This window comes from Orbicella faveolata, unplaced genomic scaffold, assembly GCF_042242905.1.
Source record: "Orbicella faveolata isolate gen_17 unplaced genomic scaffold, um_ofav_v1 contig_26, whole genome shotgun sequence".
NCBI lineage: Eukaryota > Metazoa > Cnidaria > Anthozoa > Scleractinia > Merulinidae > Orbicella > Orbicella faveolata.
Genome location: NW_028301554.1, coordinates 17,542,683 through 17,565,450, shown reverse-complemented (window position 1 = coordinate 17,565,450; position 22,768 = coordinate 17,542,683). Strand labels below are relative to the sequence as shown.

The 22,768-nt window shown below is 40.6% G+C and overlaps 1 protein-coding gene across 11 annotated transcripts in view; it reads left to right on the top strand.

The window, feature by feature from the left end:
- Positions 1-22,768, top strand: part of LOC110049282 (protocadherin Fat 4-like) — a 67,073-nt gene that overhangs the window by 8,130 nt on the left and 36,175 nt on the right. For 3 of the 11 annotated variants that reach the window (XM_089295777.1, XM_089295778.1, XM_089295776.1), the window contains exon 1: positions 11,933-12,744. The exons of 3 other annotated variants lie outside the window; for them this stretch is intronic. In XM_089295777.1, coding sequence (XP_089151903.1) covers positions 12,230-12,744 — 515 coding nt within the window. In that variant the 5' untranslated portion in view covers positions 11,933-12,229. Of the gene's footprint in view, positions 1-1,418; positions 1,986-10,013; positions 10,484-11,932; positions 12,745-13,698; positions 14,211-15,251; positions 16,694-22,768 lie in introns of those variants that run through there. 5 more of the 11 variants (XM_089295781.1, XM_089295780.1, XM_089295786.1 and 2 more) reach the window with 4 other exon arrangements.

Below are 22,768 nucleotides of genomic sequence, written 5' to 3'. Positions count from 1 at the left end.
TTGCTGAAAGTACAATATTTAGTGCACTTTTTGCACAGGTTTCCAGGAAAAAGATAGCTTCTAAAATACCAAAAATTCTACTTTTGTATTATTGCAGTCCACGTGAACATTAAACCTTATTAAACCTGTAATTTCTCATATCAGTAGCCACTACGTAGACATACCCGTGTTGAGCCAAAAGAAAGTCTGTGTAATACACTCTTTTTTCTACAAGAATATTGTTTTGCCGGTCCAGACCGAATATTCTTATGTTTCTGCCGATTTCATGCGGTGTATAATCTTAGAGTAGATAAAGGAATACAAAGTTGACTTTGCCGATAAAACGTCAGATTATCGTTGATGGCGTTGAAGTAATTTTGGAGCCAGCCTGCAGGCAATAAAGCTTGATATGACGAATATGTAACTTCTTGACCTTCTTGCAGAAATGTTATTAGTATCGAACACACAGCCAGTGCCGAGTTTATTGTTTTTTGACTAGTTTTGCCGTTTCGAAGAAAGGAAGAATTTTCCCGTACGGTCTAGTCGTATTTACAAATTTTCAACACACAAAATTATATTCTTTTCAAAATCCCAGCCTCGAGTTTATTTTAAAAATATTCTTAGAATTAAAAATAAAAGAGTATAGAGTGTTTCATATGACGTCACTGTGGCCATGTTGGTGTTCCCAAAGTCACAATAAAATCCTTGTAGTCCATGTTAGACCTGTCGGGATTCCTGCAGATTCCTACTAGAGGAATAACCTTTCATTATTATTACAACTCACACGGTAACGTTTTTCCAACGGACTTGGTGCGGCGCGTTTCCGCGATCAAGACTGACAGAAAATTGTGGCAAACTATTTGTATAATTATGCCAATTACATAGTCCATTGGTCGCTACGCGTGCCAAACACACTCATGTTCTAAAAGTCCAGCGTGTTCTCACCGCCTCTAACATATACTTTGATATATTTTAGAATGTATATTTTTCATACCCAGGCTGGATAGTCATATTTCTTTCGACTTAAAAAATATTATTGTGTACATTCTTGTGTACATGTATGTCATTTAAATAAAACAGATGTGACCAGGAAATGAACAGTGAAGTAAAACTGTGTGGTGTCCCCATCGTGTTACTTTGCGCATCTGCTTTGGCATAAAAATAAACGCGTGATTTAAATATATAATTCGATATTATTTTAATGTATTTTATTTTCCATGAACACAAAAAAATATGTTCTTAATAATATTTCGGCCTTGCGCACATTATTAAATTTAAATTTCGATAATTTCAGCTTCAATATTCTTGCATAAAGAGATTCCCATAAAACAAAAAGAGTGTAACCACTAGCACATGTATCACGTGCGCGTTGTGCTGTGAGTTCCTCACCACACTGACTTGTGTCTGGAGAAGCTCTTTCTCTTGTTACGGTGGCGTGAGGACACTCGATATCATAACATAACGTGTGAAACCATACATCCATCGGGGAGCTTTCACAAAGTCAAGTCCGGCGGTACCTGGTATGCACGGCGCGGGTAATACGTAGACGTTTGTGTAAAGCACGTTTGAAAACGCGTTTACTTTTCACTTATGACGCGGTGTGCTGCTCTAATTCTGGCACTGGGAGTCATCGTAGTCGTCTTGACGCCTTCAAACGCTTGGCGGAGACGACGGAGAAGGCGCTGTCCGGTTAGGCACTGTACGGTTAGCAGTTGGACCTCATGGAGTTCGTGTACTCGATCGTGTGGCGGTGGATCAACCACACGTACGCGGAGAAAAACTGCCAGCGAGTCTTGTGGAGGAGGATGCCCCTACCATTTTAAGGAAACGAAATTATGCAACACAAAATGCTGTCCTGTGGACTGTGTTTATACGTGGAGCTTGTGGAGCAAGTGCACGGGATGTGGGACATCCACACAGTCGCGGTCACCGAATATCAAAAGACAAAGTTCTTGCAACGGACGAGCTTGCCCCGCAAAGGAAACGCGGTCTTGCAATACTGGGGTGTAAGTACAATAGATACTGTATTTGCAAGTGTTTATATTAGCATCTTAGAATGACTCGATGAAGTGAAGTGTTTATAAAATATTCTTTTATCAGATTATTTAGCCTGTCCCAGGCTCAGATTATTTTAAAAGCATCCCGGGGTGTACTGACAACTAGAAACCCTTAATTTGCTTCCCGGCTGCAAGACGTATGCGTGATATTTCTGTATTTTGCTAATGCTTGTGGTTATTTTAAGTCCTCATCTTGCACGTGGCAAAAAGTGACCGGATTAATACTTTCGGGGCGAATTAAAGACTGGCTTTTAAGTTTATGTTATTTTTGACTCTTGGCGGGTGTCCTGGGACAACAGATTCGTACATATGGTGTCTTAAATGGTACATTAGGAGAAAAAAAGAAAAAAATCCTGTCTTGATCAGGGATTAACTGCGGGGTCTTACTCTAATTACAATCCATCTCATATCGTATAAAAATTTGTTTCACTTCTTTTGTGTAAGAACTGTACTTATCTAACGACATCTGTTGATCTGCAACTAGATAGGAGTTTTCTGCAAACATCGCGAAATTCTTCCAACTTCCGATTTTGAATGCGGATTGCGTTTCTCAGTGTTTTTTGTTGCGTTGTTTTCATATAGAAACGACTGGAGGTTGTGCTAAAAGCAATAAACTTCCTGCACCTTGCGCTGCAGCAACGAAAAAAAAAACAAAAAAAAAAAAAACGCAGACACAGAAAAAAACACATTGCCGAGGGTGACAAAATTTAAGCGCCCCGGCTTAAAGACAAATCCTTGAGAAGATAAATACAATAGAAAACCTTTGTTTGGATAATTCTAATGCCGACCTTTAACTTCAAGCCGCTTCATTACGTTAGGAGGACGGAGATGGGGCGCAATGTTTCTTGTCGCCGTTTGGCGAATTATAGTGACGTTGCGTGACACCAAAATAGTTACTTCGATCCGAATTACCTCTATATAGGAGACAAAAAAACGCGCGACGATCGCGAAAGCAGGGCGAAACCATGTGGTGCCGACCGAAGGCTCGAGAAACTACATGAAATGAGATGCGAGAAACATTTGGACCAAGAATGAGCACCATTAGTCGATAATCCACTGAGTGTTTTAACTGTCGACACAACTGTCGACACAGCTTAACGCTTTCTTGAGAAGGTATCACTGTTGCTAAATTAATATTGTCCAATGTGGACGGCTTGACCGTCGGAAAAGCATTTGGAACAAACTCTGAGTGTAACGAGATCGAGATGAAGTGTTCAGGGTGTACTTCCAGTTTTACTTGGTAACTATGGAAACCTATTCTGTTTACATTGTAAACTTCAAAAGAGTCAAAATGAACAATAACTGTTCTGTGAACAATTACATAGTGGGCCTACTACCTTTATGCTCACTGGCAGAGAGCGTTGGCGCTTGCATCCAAAATGGATTGTCATATCTGCGGTGAAGTAAATTTTTTGCCAAAGAAAATAAAGGTTCTTTGGTGGACGGGGGGAAAGGGGTTACATAGTCTCCGGGAATGCTCACGGTGAACGCTCTAAAACGCGACAGAAATATGCTTCGGAGAGCACCGATATACAGTAATATATATTTTCATATGATGTTACGCATGCGTGCCACGCGATGTCATAAGCGATTACTGAAGAGTAATAGCTAAATTTAACCCTGCGCTCAATGCGCCAAAGAAAAAGACACAAAGCAATTTAGTTCGAAATGATAAATTTTTGTGTTTAATGTATAACAAATTCGAAGCCTACTGCTTAAGTGTTCTTTGGTGTGAAAATGGGAAGGCCGAAGTGGCGTGGTGTTCAAGTAACAAGTTGAATGAACAATAGAGAGCTAGACAGCAGTCCTTCAGATATAATAGATGTATTTTGACAAGCAGACTTGTAATACGCCACACATACATTATGCGTCTGCAAAAATAAAGAAGAAAAATCACAACTTCAGCAAAAAGCAACGTCAACAAAGCAAGTCATCTCAAAGACGCACGGACGAAATTCAATTGAGACTTCTCAATGTACAAAACAAAAGAAGTTTTTGTTTCTGTTAGCTACTTTGTAGCCAGGATGGCCACAAAATCAGAGAGATGGAAAGAAACTCAAATCTGGACTTCTTCTGATGCTTCTGTATTCCATGTAGAAAATTTATGCTTCGGGAAATTGCCCTGTTGCACGTTTTAGAAGCATTTGCAAAAAATTTTAGACGGCCTTCGTTTTTGACGTATTTTAAAAAATACTTTTTTTCCTGCCTTCTTACATAAACACAGCCAACCCTAATAATTTCCCATAAACTTCCATGTACTCTGCAAATCAAACACAAGTTTCGCTGAAAATTGTAAGATCTGAAATAACTGTGAAATGTGTCGCAGTAGTACGGTTAGTTGGGAAACATTGCGAAGAACGGCAAGAAGACGCCTGGAAACTGAAGGATAGGAACCACTTAAAACAAAATGTAGCGAGCTTCAGTGAATAGGACAAATTTAACAAAGGATGTGATAATGATTTCGAATTCGGAACGAAATCTTTTCCACGTATTTGTTGTCTTCAGTCATCTCTCGTCAGATCGCTATTTGCTGTAAATTTTAAGTTTCAGGATGTTTTGTTCCTAACCTTTTTGCATGGTCTAATTTATAGTCTTATTCGTAATAGCAAAATTTCGGTTCCTCTTTGATGCGTAAGGTGCTATATGTTTTTAAAATATTTTAAGTTGTTTTTGGTATAAATTTTCCACGCGACCAGATTACCATATTTGGTATCCACGAGTAGCAAGCTAACCAAAAAGGAAAGAATGCAGAAAGCTGTGAAAGTCAGTGATGCTACCGTCATATAAGTCATTGAGATAAAATCTAATCTAAGCCGTAGTGTGCTATTTTGCGGTCACTCTCTCCAAGAACCATGAGGAATCTTTTTTTAATAGCTTTTCTTTTGTGTGCAGTAACTGGTCTTTCCGTAGCGCGTAGAAATCAGGGAGGCGGTAGAAAAAGATCTTGCACTCCGCAAAATTGTGTCGTCCATGAATGGACCACATTCAAAAAGTGTTCAAAGCCATGCGGTGGGGGATATTTAGTTCAACGGAGGAGAATAAAACAAAAACCAAGTTGTGGTGATAAGACTTGTCCGTATTACTACACTCCTAAACGTCGTCGACGTGTTTCATGTAACACTCAATGCTGTCCTGTTCACTGCTTGCGGAAGTGGAATTCCTGGAGTCCGTGCCAGGGTTTCATTGTTTCCCAACAAACTAGAACGATGCGTATTACACGAAAACCCAAGTGCGGCGGAACAGCGTGTCCGAAGACACGGGAGGAAACGCGAAGTTGTAATACTGGAAAGTAAGTTGTCAGGTTTTCCTTTACTTATTTGCTTTCCTAAGAAGTTCCTTTGAGCAGGATCGATCCTCTATACTCTTATCTTCTTACTCTTCGATCGTCGTCAATTTTTAAGTGCCTGTTTGATGACTTGCAAATTACACGGAAACAGTTCAAAAGGCTTTGCTTTTTTTATTCAGAAGCTTCTTTCGGCCACAGTTTGATTTCATCGATGAGAAATTGACGATTGAAAGCAAGCAACTAAGGAATACTATGTGTTTTGAAAGGAGCAACATTTTGTCGTCTTTAATTTATAAAGTAGAACTCGTCTATTCTTTCAAAGGTCTTCCCTAAACTCCAGAGTGAGTCTGTGGTCAGCGACATAATTTCCTCTTAATTCTCTCTCAACACACGCCCTTCGTGTGAGCAGGGCGTAAAATCCCCTGTCGAGGGTCTGATCCAGGATCCCTGAGGTAAAGACAGCGGACACAAGCGAAACAATAAGGCGACCTGGAGATACTGAGGAGAAAAAGGTCACGTGTTGTCCCTTACGTCCCCTCCCTAACACTTTCTTCGTTTTCCCGTTCACTTTCTATTTTCCACCCTCTTACTTTCTTTCATTTGTTAGTCCATTCGAGAACTGGAACAAGCCTCTGCCTGACATCTTGTAGTAAAGTTAAGAGGAACTCCGAGAATTTAACCTTTTAGCACGAAAATGACCATTGACTGCGTTCCATGTGAGTGGTGAAACTTAACGAGAACTCTAGTATTCAGTTTCTCTTTCCCTTTGTTGTCCGTATTGTTACATGATTATCCCTCTTTCCCGATCGCTTGCGTTTCTACCATTGAACAAACTTTTTATTTGTTTCTCGCTCAGCTAGACAGCCGGGCGCGCGCTTCTGCCCGCGTTTTGAGTAGAGTGAAAATAAACAACGATTGCATTTTGTGTAAATAGTGAAACTCACTACCAACTCCATTATTCATATCCATAAGACTCTCTCGCTGTTTAAAATGCCTCAAAGGTGTTTCATTTCCAGCAAAACTTTCGAAAAACTTAATAAAAATAGCTCTTTGATTGCGAAACTAATCATACATCTTCGGGTAATGAATAAAATTAAGGCAATGTGCGAAAAAGCTTAAGTAAAAAAAGATACGCGTTAAGTGGGCACGATACTGTTGTACCATTTATTCAGTTTCAAATTCCAAATGTATTTGCCAAGATTAATGATTTAAAATACAATTGGACCATACACTTGAGCGATTTCTGACTATATTTAGTGATCATACTGGTTAAGGACACACCATTAATCTACCTCCAGGTTACCGGGTGTCAAAACGAAACAGGAGAAGCAAATTGTGAAATGATGTTTTTAAACAGAGAAGTCTGGAACAAGTTAAAATCAATTTAATTTCCTTCGCGATTTGATAGACTATTTTCCTCACCCGCATGGGGGCAAATTCGTACTTGTTGAGGCATGTAAAAAGGAAAACCATTTAACGAATATAAAAGCGACTGCTACTTTCTTCGGAGGTCACTAAGAATTTTTCCGCCTAGCGCTCTTCTTTGGTCATTTGTCGCAAGCATGAAGAACTTAGTTTTGGTCCTTCTGCTGATCTTTACCGCTTTTGTAATCCCTGATTGTAATTCTTGGCGGCGAGGACGACGAAGACGACGCTGGTACAGCCAAGATTGTGTTATTTACTACTGGACCGATTTCGGAAGCTGCTCCAAGACTTGCGGTTGGGGATATAAGTGCTGGTTGAAGCATGTCCGATTTAACGCAAGTTATGGTGGTACACCGTGTCCAGCTGCCAGCAGTCCCCAACGAAATTGGACTTCTTCCTGTTATATTCGATGCTGTCCTGTTAACTGTTCAGTGTGATCTTGGAACTCGCAGAGTCCGTGCTAGGGTTGCGGCACATCGCAACAAACCCGAACGATGAGTATCACCCAATTCGGTGAATGAGGAGGATCATTGTGTCCGACTGGATGGCATGAAACACGAAGCTGTAAACTGGAGTGTTAGTTGCAAATTGTGTTTCTCTTACATCCGCTTCTAAGACGTTTCATTGAGCAGTTTCGACCCTTTGTTTTACTGCGTTCCCATCATCGCGCGTCCGTTTTTCCTCCTTCACGTTTTATCTGCGCATTCTTCGCTTTCACTCGGCCATGCAGAACAGAAACAACTGAGTAGTCATAAAGGGTTACTGGAGGGCGTTTATCACACAAACACACAAGCTATACGAGCAGCATTTAAATGGGGGTGCTAATAATTAACAAAATGACGCAAAGGAAAATGGCGAACAGTGAAGCCAAACTCTCTAAAATGCCCTGAGAGATGAATATAGTACAAGCTTTACTTACAAACTGAGTGTTAATTTTGTTATCTTCTACGAATAGCAATTTAAAGACTTCGTTCATCTGAGTCTCTCAATAGGAAAGGAAATTTTATTTGAAGGACCACACCAGAAAACAGCCGGTGTTTAGGGGTGCCAATTGATAATAAGTGAACTGACGTTTTGAGCGTTCTCCCATCGTCGTAGCAAATGAGGCAATTGCTAGTCACGTGTCTTTGAGGTCTTGCATGTCAAGACAATTCAGCAACTTGATAATATCAAATACCTTGGTGATTTTTTGTTGTTGCATTTTCGAAACTTGAATGTTTTCGCGAGTCTACTTGAATGTCTCGTTTTTCAAGAGAAATGGATATTAGTTTTAATCACCCATCGGGAAAGAACTCAAAGGAAGAGCTACAATGATAAATAAGCAAAATTTACAACGAGCGATCCTTCAGAAAATACCAGAGAAGGTTATGAAAACGTTTTGATTGAGAGGTCGCAACTATTTAGAGGATTGCTGAAGTTGGTTTGCGAAGTTATGATTAATATTTATCACAAATAGTTATCGTAAATACGAAGGTGTTCGAGTAAACATTCAGTACGCTGATTCAGGATTGAAAAACAGTTGCAAAATAGCAATTTTAGAATGTAACCAACTGGAGGCGATTTATCAGAAACGTTGTCGATCGAGTCATATTTATTGCAAATCTCATGCAGCAGCGAAACGTTATAATTTATGTTAAGGAAGTAAAATCCGAATTTTTCTCGTCTGGTAAAATAGCGCATGAACAAAAATTTGTTACGACTTTTTTTTTTTTTTTTACAACGAGAAAATTTAAGCAGAAAAGAACAAAAAAATTGAGCCAGTGATTCTCACATTTCGTTCTTTTAAGCTCGTTCATAGACCCGCTTACACCTTGTTACAGCTTTGCTTATTTGCACATTTTTGCTCTTCGCGTGACACAGTGGAGGATTCCAAGAATTTAACCCCGGAAGGACAGATCAGCACTGGCTGAATTCCATCTGAAAGCGAAACAGTTAGTTAACGAGACTTTTTGTTTGTAGAGGAAACTCCGCGACTACAAGCAATACCAAGTAAAATCACTTTAAAACTAGTCAACCTATTCGTGAAAAAAACAGATTGGATATCACCAGTAAACGGAGGAAATTAGCGCGATTACTTACGGAACGGGTCAGACGCGACGCGTGCGAGGATATCGCTGTATGTTTATTCAGGAACAAAATCCGCACGTATTCGTAGCTTAATGATGAAAACGATGTCAGAAGTACATCGTGGCTGGTACAACATCCTGTGGTACAACCCTCCTTTTAGCAAGAACACCAACACCAACATCGGACACAAATTCCTCGCCCTAATAGATAAGCACTTTCCGAAAGATCACAAGTTAAGAAAGATCTTTAACCGAAACACCATTAAGATCAGCTACAGCTGCATGAACAACACAAAACAAATAATCGACAGCCATAACAAACGCATCCTAACTGCATCTAAGCCGACTGATAACACCGCCGCCGCCGCTACCATCAACAACAAAAAGTCATGTAACTGCCGACAATAGAACGCATGCCCGCTCGACGGAAACTGCCTACAATCATCTGTAATCTACCAAGCCACCGTAACACGCAAAGACAACAACACGGCAGAAACGTACATTGGACTCACAGAGAGCGACTTCAAAACTAGATACAGAAACCACACCGCATCATTCCGCCACGCTAAACACAGAAACTCGACCGAACTCAGCAAGCACATCTGGACCCTCAAAGACAATAACATCGAACACTTTATTTCCTGGCGCATTCTCTCATCACACTCGCCGTATAACAGCTCAAGCAAAAGATGTAACCTTTGCCTTAAAGAAAAATTCCTTATCATCTGCCAACCCGAGCTATCAACACTTAACAAACGTAATGAACTCGTATCATCTTGCCGCCACAGAAACAAAGCCCTCCTACGAAACAACTAACCCGTTAAATTTCGCGCTGCATATATTATGTAAATTATATTGTATATAAACGGTGGTAAAGATTGTTCTTATTAAATCCCCTGATGAGTGGGCAACCACGAAATAGGCTTGTAGGGATGAACTTGTAGTTTATTTGTGTTTTTCCTCCCACATTATATATATATATATATCGATAAGAATGGATAACTACAAAAAGCTCTGATATAATGTACTTCCTTGAACAATGAGTCGCATATATAATGCTTTCCGAAAATAAAGCTTGCCTTTTATACCTTAGATTTGCTCAGGCAAGTTTAACGTAACCTTTTATACTTGGTATAAAAGTTCCTGGTTCAGTCTTCAGAGGCAAATTAGACTTTTCTGTCGAGCGCTTTACTTTGGTTTGACTTTGTTAAAAGCATGAAGAACTTCTTTTTGGTCCTACTCTTGGCCTCTGCTGCTTTGTTTGCTCTGGTTGGGCTATCGGAGTCGTTCTGGAGGCGAAGACGCCGCCGAAGACGCCGAAGATCTTGCCAAAGGCAAGATTGTGTTCTGTATGACTGGGCCGATTTCGGAAGCTGTTCCACGACTTGTGGTTGGGGATATAAGACTCAGCGTAAGAATATCAAAACGAATCCCAGCTGCAGTGGAACACCATGTCCGTCTTACTACAGTTCTCGACGACTAAGGACTCGTTCATGTTACAGTGGGTGCTGTCGTGTTAACTGTTTGTGGACGTGGAACTCCTGCAGTTCGTGCCAGGGTTGCGGCACATCGCAACAAACCAGAACGATGCGTATTTCACGAAACCCAAGTTGTGGAGGAACGGCGTGTCCGAGTAGAAGAAGCGAAACGAGAAGCTGTTACACTGGAGTGTAAGTTACACCTTTTTTTTGATTTATTAACGTTTTCAAGAAAGGTCTACTGAGTAGTGTATTCACTCTTTCTTAGGGCCTGCCCCTCGCGCGGGTCAAGTTTGCTTCCGTGCACGTTTCATCTTGTGCGCTCGTCGCTTTGTGTTCTACGATCCAAAATACACGCGAATAGCTAACAAGGAGCTGCTAGCGAGCTCTCTTTTGTGAAAACACACAAGCTAGCTATGACAGCACCACACTAGCAGCTTGCAATTGTTCTAGGGAATATGGAATAGATCAAAGGGCCTAAAACATTCTCCAAATCAATTTCCTTCCAAATTCTCTGAACGAATATTGCAGAATCGCAAAATAAGAGGGGTTTAAATTATACACCTTTTGTTGCAGACTTGATGTTGACATTTCAAAATGTTCACTTACAGCAATTTGCTAGCAGGCATATCGTAATAACTTTTTGAGCCAAATCGCGCGTTTTCAACTCTTTGCTTCGTTCATACTCAGATATGCCTTTATATCTAGCTCGGATCAGAACAGAATGAAACGGCGGAAACTCTAGTTTTTTGACAATTAAAACTATCTATTTTATTCGTATAAAGATATTCATTCTTCCTTTATGTTTTATTGCTTGTAAAGCAAATAAAAGTGTTTTTCCTCGCCATGACTTCCCGGCGATAACCCGATCCTTCCATATGCATACAGTTCTGCGTTCAAAGACATCTATGTTTTGACTTCGAGATTTCTGCACTTTGTTTTGCTAATTTATTTTAAAGTCCACACGGTTTTTCTCAAACACTCCAAGCCAAAAACGGAGAAAGTAGAGAGTTCCAACCCTTTCATGCAGGAGTAGTTGTCCGCTCTTAGTGAAATTAATTGCAACAATGACAAGGAATTATTATCTTGCCTTGCAGGACTAGGATTGGGAAAGGATAAATTGCAAAACAAAATTAACTAGGGGAATAGATCAAAGCGCATATACAACACTCTCTAAGTCAATTTCCATCAAAATTCTTCTTAACGAATATTACGTAATCTACAAAACAAAAGGTATTTTTAAATTGTACACCTTTTAAAGCAAACCTGATGTTAAAATAAGAATTGTTAACTTACAGCAATATGCTTCCGCGCCATGCCGTAATAGCTTTTCAAACAGTTTGTTCACACTTAGCATGTGCCTTTCTATAGAGATGGCAAGAAATTTTAATTATATCTAGCTCGGACTAGAACAGAATGAAGCGGCGGAAGCTCTTGTTTTAACAATTGAAAATATCAATTTTATTCTTATAAAAATATGCATTAATTGTTTGCGATTACCCGATACTTCGTTATGCAAACATTTCTGTGTTCAAAGAAATCAATGGCCTGACTTTGAGATTTCCGCTCTTTGTTTCAATAACTCTAATTTTTTTCCTTAGTCTACATGACATTTTTCTATTTTATTTTGGTTTTGGGTCCAAAATACGTCAAGCCAAAAACAGAAATAGATAAGGATCGATTACCTTGGTCTCTCTTAATTACCTTTTTTTTATTTTACTGTTTTTACAAGTAGAACAAGAACTCTCATAAGTGGAATTAGTTCGTAAGCCTCACACATACACATTACGGACATATTTTTTTTAGATTCGTTCAGGCAAGTTAAACCCGGGTATTTTTATTGGCTATGTAAGCGCTCGGTATTGTCTGTAGCGGTCAGCTCGACGATTGTGTTTTTTTTATCAAGCGTTGTACATCAGTTGGTTATCTGTCATAAACATGAACAAATCCTTTCTGGTCCTTCTCCTGGTCTCTGTCTCTTTGTTTGCCCTGGTTGGGCTTTCTGAGTCGTGGTTTCGAGGTAGACGCAGCGGGCGAGGCGGACGAGGCGGACGAGGGAGACGAGGCGGTCCCGGAGGACACGGAGGACGAGGGAGATACAGAAGATGTGGCCCAAGGCAAGACTGTGTTCTTTATGACTGGACCACGTTCGGGAGCTGTTCCAAGACCTGCGGTAGTGGATATGTGACACAGCGGAGGAATATCAGAACGTACCCAAGGTGCCATGGCAGACCGTGCCCGTACTCTAGCAGCCCTCAGCGATATAGGACTATTTCATGCAACACTCAATGCTGTCCTGTTAACTGTTTGTGGAAGTGGAATTCCTGGAGTCCGTGCCAAGGTTGTGGTGTTTCCCGACAAACAAGATCGATGAGTATTACACGAAACCCAAGTTGTGGAGGAACGGCTTGTCCAAGTAGAAGAAGCGAAACGCGAAGCTGTAATACTGGAGTGTAAGTCAGCTTGTTTTCATGTTACTTTTCATGTCACGCGCTCTTCGTTCCTTCGTTTGCTTTAAATTTTAGCGCCAAAGAGGTCGAAAGAGGAAAGGATTTGGGAAAAAGGGATGTCACGTGTCTGACGGGCCTGCTTTCTCTCCAGCACCTACTAAATTCTCTCGTACGTTTTTGTCTTTTTTGTCATCACTGCGTTTTGACCGTTTTTCACTCAATTCCAGAGCTTACAACACGCTTCTGCCTGTATGTTAAAGAGGAATTCCGAGAATTTAACCTTGAAATGAGAGAATGACAATCGCACTCATCTAAAACCCTCCCGCCAACGAGAATTTCGCATCAAAGGCGCATCTTATGTTATAAGCAACACAAAAGCTATTGTCAAACATGAGTATATCACAGTTAAATCAAGAAAATAGCAGTAATTTGTGAGAAAAATAAAGTCCGAAAAGATATGCGGACAACACGCCTACAGCTACTGTAACGATATTAACCCCAGTTTCACAACGGTCTTAAAGCAATTTTTACCTTAAGACAAATCTCGTGAACTCGTTGTAGGGTGTATTTGAAAAGAAGTCTAAAGCAAGTCAAATTTAAGTAATACTTCTCATGCTCTATTTTTACCAACTGAACTAGTTTCACTAAATTCGGTTGTTTTTCTCATTTGTCGATTACGCTTTCCAGTCATCTTGAGAAGACAAATTTAAATCAAACCGGATTTTACATTGTTTAGTTGTGGGGGGCACACGATATGAACAACTAATTTTTAACCTTCTTTAGTTAAACCACTTTTAAATAGGCTTTATTCGTTGGTGTAAACTTAGTTTAAATCAGTAATAAAACATAAAATAAAATATTTTCTGGGGATTATCAGATTCTGTAGATTTGCCGAGGCATGTAGAAACGATTAAGAAAAAATTAGGGAAAGGGTATAAAAGCGCCTGGTATCGCATTCACTGTTCATTTGGAGTGTTCTCCTTTCGCTTCTTGCTCGAAAGTATGAGGAAGATTTTTCTGGTTGTTCTCGTTGTCTCTGTCTGTTTGTCTACCCTGGTGGATCTCTCGTCGGGGTGGAGCGGCAGCCGAAGACGACGACGCCGCCGATATATAACGCCAAGCCAAAGACGCCGGAGATCTTGCTCTCCACAAAATTGTTCTTACTACTGGTATTCATACGGTAGTTGTTCGCGGTCATGCGGTGGAGGAAGTCAAAATCAAGGAGTTATTATCATAAGATATTCCAGTTGCGGTGGTACACCATGCCCGTATAGCCGCTACAGAACTACTTCGTGTAACACGCATTGCTGTCGTGTTGACTGCGCGTGGTCTTGGAACTCCTGGAGTCCTTGCAAGGGATGCGGCATTTCGAGACAAACCAGAACGATGCGTATTACACGAAACCCAAGCTGTGGAGGAACAATGTGTCCCTTTATTCGAAGCCAAACGCAAAACTGCAACACTGGCGTGTAAGTTGCATATTTCTTGTTTATTAGCGTTTCCAAGAATGCTCTATTTAAACATTATACACACTTTTTTTTTACAGCGTTAGTCATTTTGTTCTCGTGGGAGTTTCCTTTTTGCATTCTTTGCTTTTCTTTCTCCGGTCCAAAATAAGCCGTGTAGATGACAACGAGCTGCCAGAGGACAATTCTTCTACACAAATGTACCAGCTATGAGTGCACCACTCCTGGATCGTGCAGGGCTAGGACTGAGACAAGATTTATTACAAAACTTATTTGAGCGATTAGATCAAACGGCCGAAAACGCTGTCCAAATATGAATCAATTCACGGCAAAATTCTCTGGCAAGATATCGCTGAATCTGAAAATTATTACGCACTTAATAGTTTGATGCAGACTGAATCTCCGCATCTCTAGTACTCCAATAAGCACTAACTCAGCATCGATTCAGCAGTGACTCAGCATACAACTCAGCATATTCTTATATATAAGAGTGAAACCAAATTATATCTAACTTGGAACCAAGAGCTGAATAAAGCGGCGAAAGCTGCCGAAGCTTTTTTCTTTATCGAGGCAAAGCAATCTGGATAGGATAACAACACCAAATAGTCCCGTGGACATTTTTGTCGCACTCAAATGCAACTTGCATGTATTGGCGTATTCACTTGAATCAGTATTGTGACGTCAGCGAGAGGAGAGAATGATATTCTACTCAAAATGCGAGACGTTCACATTCCTCCTGCTTTGTGTCGGCTTTAGTGAAAATTGACTCAATTGGATGCCAGTATGCTCAAGTAGGACATAAAACTAAGCAAACTCTGTCTAACTGACAAACAAAAGTAAATCATCAGTGTTTGCGTTTTGGCTGAATGCGGCTTTCAAAGTTATCTTAGACATGAGAAATATTCCGACCTATCGGTTGGACATTCAGTATCTGTGTCAAATTTAGAAAAACTTCGCTGGCAGTAACTTTAGATAACTTTAAGCGAGTGATTTACGAAAAACCTGAAAAACGGCGTCAATTGAGTAAATCAAGTTACTCGTGTCCGTGAAACGTGTTGCGCAAGAAAGACGAAATGTCGCAATTTACCGCAAGCTTTCATCGCAGATTTCACAATACGCAAATCTCTGCTTTTCGCGTGACTAAAACGTTGATTTAGTGTTTGCAACGTTTTTGAACACGAACAGAATCTCCGGCGCTTTTTCTTTTTATTACTTTTGTTTCTTTCCCGCGCTTTCTCTTCCGAGTGCTCTAGTCTTTCTTCCTTGTCTTCCTTCTCATTTCTCGTTTTCGTCCGCTGTTTTATGTACGTTTCCTCTTCAATCCGAGAGTATGGCGCGCGCGTCTTTGCCTGACCCTAGTAACGCGAAACTCGGACAACTTAATTGAAATGGAAGAACGATGGCTACATTCATGTAACTGCTGAAACTAATGAACTACGAGAATTTTGAATTCAAATGGCGATAATTAATTTTGTAAACAATACAAAATTGATTACGTTAGTTCGTTGGTGTCGTCGCCAGTAATTCAAGGAAATGAAGGCAATTTGCAACGGAAGCCAGACATGATCTTTACATATGTTTAATAGGGATATTGGTCTGTATTTGTTCAGTAACAAAATCCACATCGCTCAGTGTTCCAAGGTTAACGATGTCAACGGGATTTAACAACGCACTGGTGCATTATTTTCTGCCTTTTAAAGAGTATACCATCTAAAAATGAACTTTTAGCTTATTACCTTACTGATGACAAACTTCGAAAAAAGAAAAAAAAAAAAAAAAAAAAGAACTCTTGTAACTTGAACACACAAGTGTGGGTTAAGCTGAGATCAAATTTAATTACTTCCTTTACTCAGCGATAAAAGGGAGATAACAAGATAATATCCGGGGACTTACTCTGAGGGCATCATCTAAATTTGCAGAGGCATGTTAAAGGCAACCTGCGTCACAGACCTAAAGCAAAGAAAGAAACAAACGGGTATATTTGTACCTGGTACAGCCTACTGTGTTCATTGAAAAAGAAAATTCCGTCGAAAATTTTTCTTTTCTCAATATCTCAAAAGCATGAAGAAATTTCTTCTGGTCCTTCTTATCGTTTCTGCATTTTTGTGTGCACTGTTTGACGTTTCGGAGTCCTGGCGCCGCAGGCGAAGGAGACGTTGCTATCGACAAAATTGCGCTTTCTACTGGTCTTCATACGGTAGCTGTTCGCGGTCATGCGGTGGAGGAAAACAGAATCAAAAAGTTGTTGTCACAAGAAATCCGACTTGCGGTGGTACAGCGTGTCCGTCACAACGTTACAGAACTATTTCGTGTAACACGCACTGCTGTCGTGTTAACTGCGCGTGGTCTTGGAACTCCTGGAGTCCGTGCCAAGGATGTGGCATGTCGAAACAAACCAGAACGAAGCGTATTACTCGAAACCCAAGCTGTGGAGGATTTCCGTGTCCACTAATACGGAGCGAAACGCGAAACTGCAACACTGGGGTGTAAGTTAAGATGTTTTCTTTTTTTTGTTATTACTTATGTCAGACGTTCCCATTGTGCACACAGTGAACTCTGCTTTTTTGTCTCTTGTTCTCGAGGAGATGTTTCTTGCGCGTACTTAGCTTCGCTTCTCGCTCGGAGGTGCAAAATAGGAAGAAACTGCCAACAAGCTTTACCTAGACATTTAGACCAATTAAAACGCACTTAGACACAACAAGAGAATATGTCTCTCTACACAAACTATCAGAACAAGTTTATTTTTTTTAACGAATTTGGCCAAAATAGCTAGGAACAGTCTGCAGACCTTGAGAGAAAATTGCGGACTACTTGCATCGAAAGTGACTGATGCAAGCTTTCTAACATACTTTGATGCACACACACAATACACTTCTGTCACGTACTAGTGAAACGAAATCATATTTTGCAACTTGCAACTGAATATGAAAGAATGATCTGGAATGAAGTGACCCTCTGTGATGTTGTGATGCAACTGGTAAAGCTTAAAACTATTTTTCGTTGAGATGTTGATCTAAAACTTTTCCGCCCCGCGCCAAGTCTAGAAAGCTGACATTGCAGCGAGCATTCGCCAAAATTTTGCTTCCCGTGCGGCAGGTTGTTTTCGTTTTGATGATAAACCTTTGGTATGTTGAACTCATTTTAAGAAAACTTAAGCAACTACAACAACAAACATCTTAAGTCTCGAGGAAATTTTCAGGGCTGGTTTTAATCTTTCTCACAAACGAAAGAATACATACGAATTTACAAATTGCGGGCAAATTAAAAATTGAGTGACGCAATTTTTTCGGATGATACAAGCTGGGAAAGTAAATGACAACATTAAATCTTCAACGGACTTAAGGCTAAGGTCATAAACAAAAGCGTAAAAGATGACGGCTTCAGTTTTTAAAGCTCAACAAATTTCGACAGTACATAACTTGAGGTATTATTTGAGTGGTCAATAGAAATTCCTCAGTGGATTGTTGCAGTCGGCTTTCGAGGTTATTCCAGTTATAAATATAGCGGACGTGTATTCGAACGTTCATTAGTATCAGTCTTGAAAAACACCTGTAGACATCAACTGAAATTATTACCCGCTGAAGCTGACTCCTAAAACTGAACCAGTTTTGATCGAATTATGTTTACAGGAGTACGTTACTGATTTTAGGTTAAGAATCTCATTTAAGTACCTCAATCTATGTCATGGAAACTAAACCGGATTAATTAATCAATTGCACAAAGGAATTGCGCCAAGATTTCGCAACAACAAACGCAAATTCTTATGATTTTTGTGCGCTCTCAATGCATGCGAGCCTCCAATCAAATTGGTCCACGGTCATTGCGACACGTTCACTAAACGACGCATTTTCAAACTGCAAGATGACTGACCTAAGGTGACACTTAGATGAAGATACTGTAACTCCAAAAACTCACGGACAATTAAAATACGCTGTATTTAACTAGTTTCCTTACAGTAAATTTGGTACAATAACGGTAAAATTAACATAAATCAAGGCTGGGCTGTTATTTAGTTTTCGGGACGTGATTTCATGATCGGTTTGTGATTGCTACGTGTGTTCCTAAATCTTTGTCCGAACTTGTACTTTGCCAAGCCTGCCGGCAATCTATTCAACTAGACAAGATGTTTATAACGGTATGTCTTCCTGTGGCGTTGAAATAATATTATGTTAAACGTTAAAAAAACAGATATCAAAATCTTTGAAGTTAAATGAAACTTTGATTGAAAAATACGCGAGCTCCTCGCGGGAACATTTTTCTCGCGCGTGTTCATCTTGCATTTATTTTTGGCGATCCAACATAGAAGGAGAAAATTCTAGTAATCTACTTCTGTTTCAACGTTTTAAGGTATTTGTGAAAGCATATTTTCTTTGAATACTGAAAACCATTGTAGGTTAACACAGTAATAAAACATGCACGATACTCTTCCAATCAGTTGCAACTATGGAAATGAGAAAGAAATTCTATTTTATGGTCAATCTTCGACTAAACTAAGTTTTTCAAACTTACTGATTTTTAGTTTCTAAAAGTTTGTAAGCATTACATGTAACACAATAGACATGAAGAGATTTTAAATCCATAATTTTTGTTGCGTTGGCATGTGCATTGAATCAGTACTGTAGCGCTTTTAATATTTTGTCTCCAGAATATGTATTTCCAGTATTACTTGCCGGGAAAGAAGGATACAGGGTCATACAGCACGGTTGTGAAAATTCAGTCATATTGCGTAACATTTTTTTTGTATATTGGGATTGCGTAATTCAAGGCATCCAAAAATAGAAATTGGAAGTGCAGGTTATTAGCACCAAGCTTGACAGTCATCAGTAAACAAGAAGCTATATGCAGCCTAAAACCGAGATGTTGGAGCTGAATTGGTTTTTGTTCGCAAAGTCGAGACTTAATTGCTTTCTAGTTTTCCGTTCAAGATGGCTTGCGTCGAACTGTGACACTCCCTACTCGAGTGGGTTACATGTATTAACTGCTCAAATTTTGGTTTTCGGTAAGTCAATCGTCCTTCGTGACCTCTTTAAAACAGACATAATCTCCTTGTAATATATGTCACCCGGTCATTAATTGCAAGAAATCATCACCTGCCAAGTTTTGTCTCCATTCTTGTTCTGCACTAGCTCGCTCTTACTGCCATGGTGGTTTTTTTTACTGACATACGTTGTGATCTCAGAGCAGATACCGGCAATGGCGAGCAGCGCTTGACAACACTGTGGGAAGTATAGATCAATGAAAGATTCAACTTTACGAAGAAAAGTCTCTTAGGCCATAGCTATTTAGTCTGTGAACATTGAAAATTTGATCAAAAACCCTTCGAAAGGAAAGTCACACTTCTATCCGAACAGATTACTAACCGAAGAAGATCTTAATTAACGATAACTCAGGAGAAGGAGAAAGCTGTTAGCAAGAAGAAGAGCCATGACCAGTTAGAATTTGAACGAGCAGTGCTCAAGCTGAAACTTCAGTTTGATTTAAAAATAGAGAAATGTAAAAAAGGAACACACGACAATAGTAAGTGATTTCAAAATCAGTGGAGCACAGCGCAGGAAACTTCCCAAAATGGACAGAGATTTGGCTCCGCTTCTGTAAAATTATCGACGCTGATCTAGGCAACTGCCGTGGGTAAAAAATTCGCTTATCTCAAGGATATTTTTGGGAATCCAAAGTTAGAGAAGAATTGCCGACTAATGCATACGAGGGCGCAAAAAAGCAGTTTAAATTGTAAACTTTGAAAACACATTAAGTGATCGGTGGTTCAAACCAATGGAAGATTCATCAATTTTATGAGACATTTTTGTACAAACACTAGAAGCGCTAGGAGAATGGAAGGAAGAGAATGGAAACTTACGCATAGACAACCTAGAAGGGTTAAGAGAACAAATGACGACTGGTTTACTGGGGCCAATTCGTAGCCGACCTTCGTGGAAGAAAATAGATGGGAAATGGGACAGCACAATCCCGGCTTATCCCGAGGGATGTAATAGAGAAATACTCTCCTCTGCACTGAGAGCGCCGAACAGTGGTTGTTTGAGTGCAATAGATTGATCCACCCATCTCAAAAGAAAATAAAGATTATCTTTCAAAGACGCCCGCGTTTTGTCTGAAGTTAGATCACATGCAAGGTCACTGAAAGCAGACTTTGATCACATGTAAAGTCACTGAATGCAGATGCAAAAGAGGATGGTGACATAGCTCGGAGGCATGATAACATCCCTAGATCTATGACTGTGAGACGGCTAAAAATTCACTGGCAGCTACAGAAAGAGGCATAACTCAGTGGTGTATCCCATTCCCTCCTTGAGCAGATCGGAGCCAGATCTCATCATTCTGGTACGCGCAAGATAGACGTGATTGTAGGCAGAGTCATCGCATCAAACTACGCTCGCCCAAAGAAGAATCCGAATTAACAAGGCAGACGACATTAAATTGGACAGAATGCCGTAGAAGAATCCTTGTACAAGAACTTTGTTGAGAAATAAGTGCCTCACAAATGACATTTCAACGTTCCTTAGTTGGAATCTTCTGAAATTGGTCAGAAGGCAGACAAGACCTTCGCTAAGCAGCAACCTGGATATACTTTCAGGGGTAGAAGGCTCTCTGCTTCTCTTTAAGAAGGACAAGCGTTGAGATGTACTAATTTTTGTATTAACAGCATTGACGGTAGACAACACCAAGAGAGGAATTCCAGTCAAAGTACCGAGGAAAGACGAAAAGCGCTAGCACTTGGTGAAAAGCTGTCATATCGGGACACCTTTAACCTAGGAGTCGGCCGATATTAGCAGCTGCCTCCTAATTTTGACAAACGGTGAAGTCAATGTGAGTAAACATACCTGAAAAAATCCCATTCGTCAGACCACCAGTCCACTGGCAGTGACCAACCATCAGCACAGCCCTTCGTGTGACTAACGATGCCCTGGAATGGCAGCATTTACAGCTGTTAGAGCTGTAACGCAACCTCCTGGAGTGGGATTGCATGCAGCCAAAGCAAGATTGGCCAAACAGGGCCTCGCCATTTCATCCGGGAGTTGGTCGCCAGCCACAGGGCCAGAAAGCCTAGCCCAAAACGTTAAACGTGACACTGAAAGGTCACTCGGTAGGTAAAGTTCACTGCCAGTTAGAAAGTACCGTCGCACCAAATTGTGTAGCGAGGTTGAAGTGACGCTTTTTCTGCGTAACGGCAAGCGGTGGTAAGATTCAGAGTACGGCTTAGTGACGCGTGTCCTCTAGAGAGAACCCAGCGGACCGGAGGAGCCGTCGAGGACTCGTCAAACATGAAGACGAATTCTGGTAACCTGCGCCGAAGTATCTGTTGGATCCCAGTGCGTGGCTGGAAGAGATAACCACCACCGGAATCGCAGAAACACTGGCAGGATCTAATATGGAGGGGGAGTTATTCAAGTTCGCCGTCGACAATGTGGTAGATGAGTTCCACAGACTTAAACAGAACCACTGGCGTGTATTTCGTGTTAGTGTGTGGACTTACAACAGCAGGTGTCGATATGACCTCAGCGGAAAAGGTACCTACTAGGCTCAGAAAAATAGATTTAGACAACGACAGTATCTTTTTTGGAGATGTCTTTACGGATCCTTCAAGTTAAAAAGCGGGACGAGTTTCCTTGCCTGTCAGCAAATTTCTCGGCAATTTAGTCGTTTAAACAGAGCACTTTGCTGGAATGCCTTTCCAAGTGCATGGCGTCAAAAGAGCGATGAGAATGCCAAGCTGAACCTTGATGAGCTGAAAGAAGTCACATGGGATGTTGAGAGTGTTGAAGAGGCTGTGCCAGTACTCACTCACACCTGACTCGATTTGTACACGCAACCAAATCGAGTGCCGAAAATTCAGCCACATGACGAGGAGGGTCCGCAGCTTAGACGACGATGCAAATGCCTGGCTGCAGAAATGCAAAGATGTTTAGACGTTGGACAAAGGCTTGCTCGGTCTACGAAAACGGCCCCAGTAGAAATGATCGCCATGCGGTGTAGAAATTGGAGACGAAAATAAGGACAGAGGCAAGTGGAGGCAAAGCACTGCGAACGAGCAATTAGTCTTAGGGTGTGATGGCATCCCGAGGGCTGTTAGACTACAAGCAGGGAAGAACCATTTGACACGACCCCTTCCACTGGAGCTGTGTTCTGACAGGACCAAAAGGACTGCGGCTGTCATGCCATGCCCTCAAAAGGGGAGACGCCGCAGTAACAGCTGGATTATATGTCCAATATAAAAAAAATGCGAGAACTTCTCCTTGCTTGAACGTTTATCTACAGGTTAGAGATGGAACTTCGAACTTTGCACGAACGGTTTTTCGTGAAAGTTCCATTGATCTGATAATGTATGGCCGTTTGTTCTAATTTAGAATTGCGTGATTCAGAGTGGGTATCTAGGAATAGAAATCGAAATTGCTTGTTATCAATGGAAAACAAGCTTGCCTGTTTCTATTATTACCAGTTAATTAACAGCTGATTGTCAAGTCCTACTTTTTATGTTATCACGAAAACAAACAAGGTTTCGTTTCCTATTGTCGTGACAAGCAATATTCCGTGATTGAAGCGCTTGT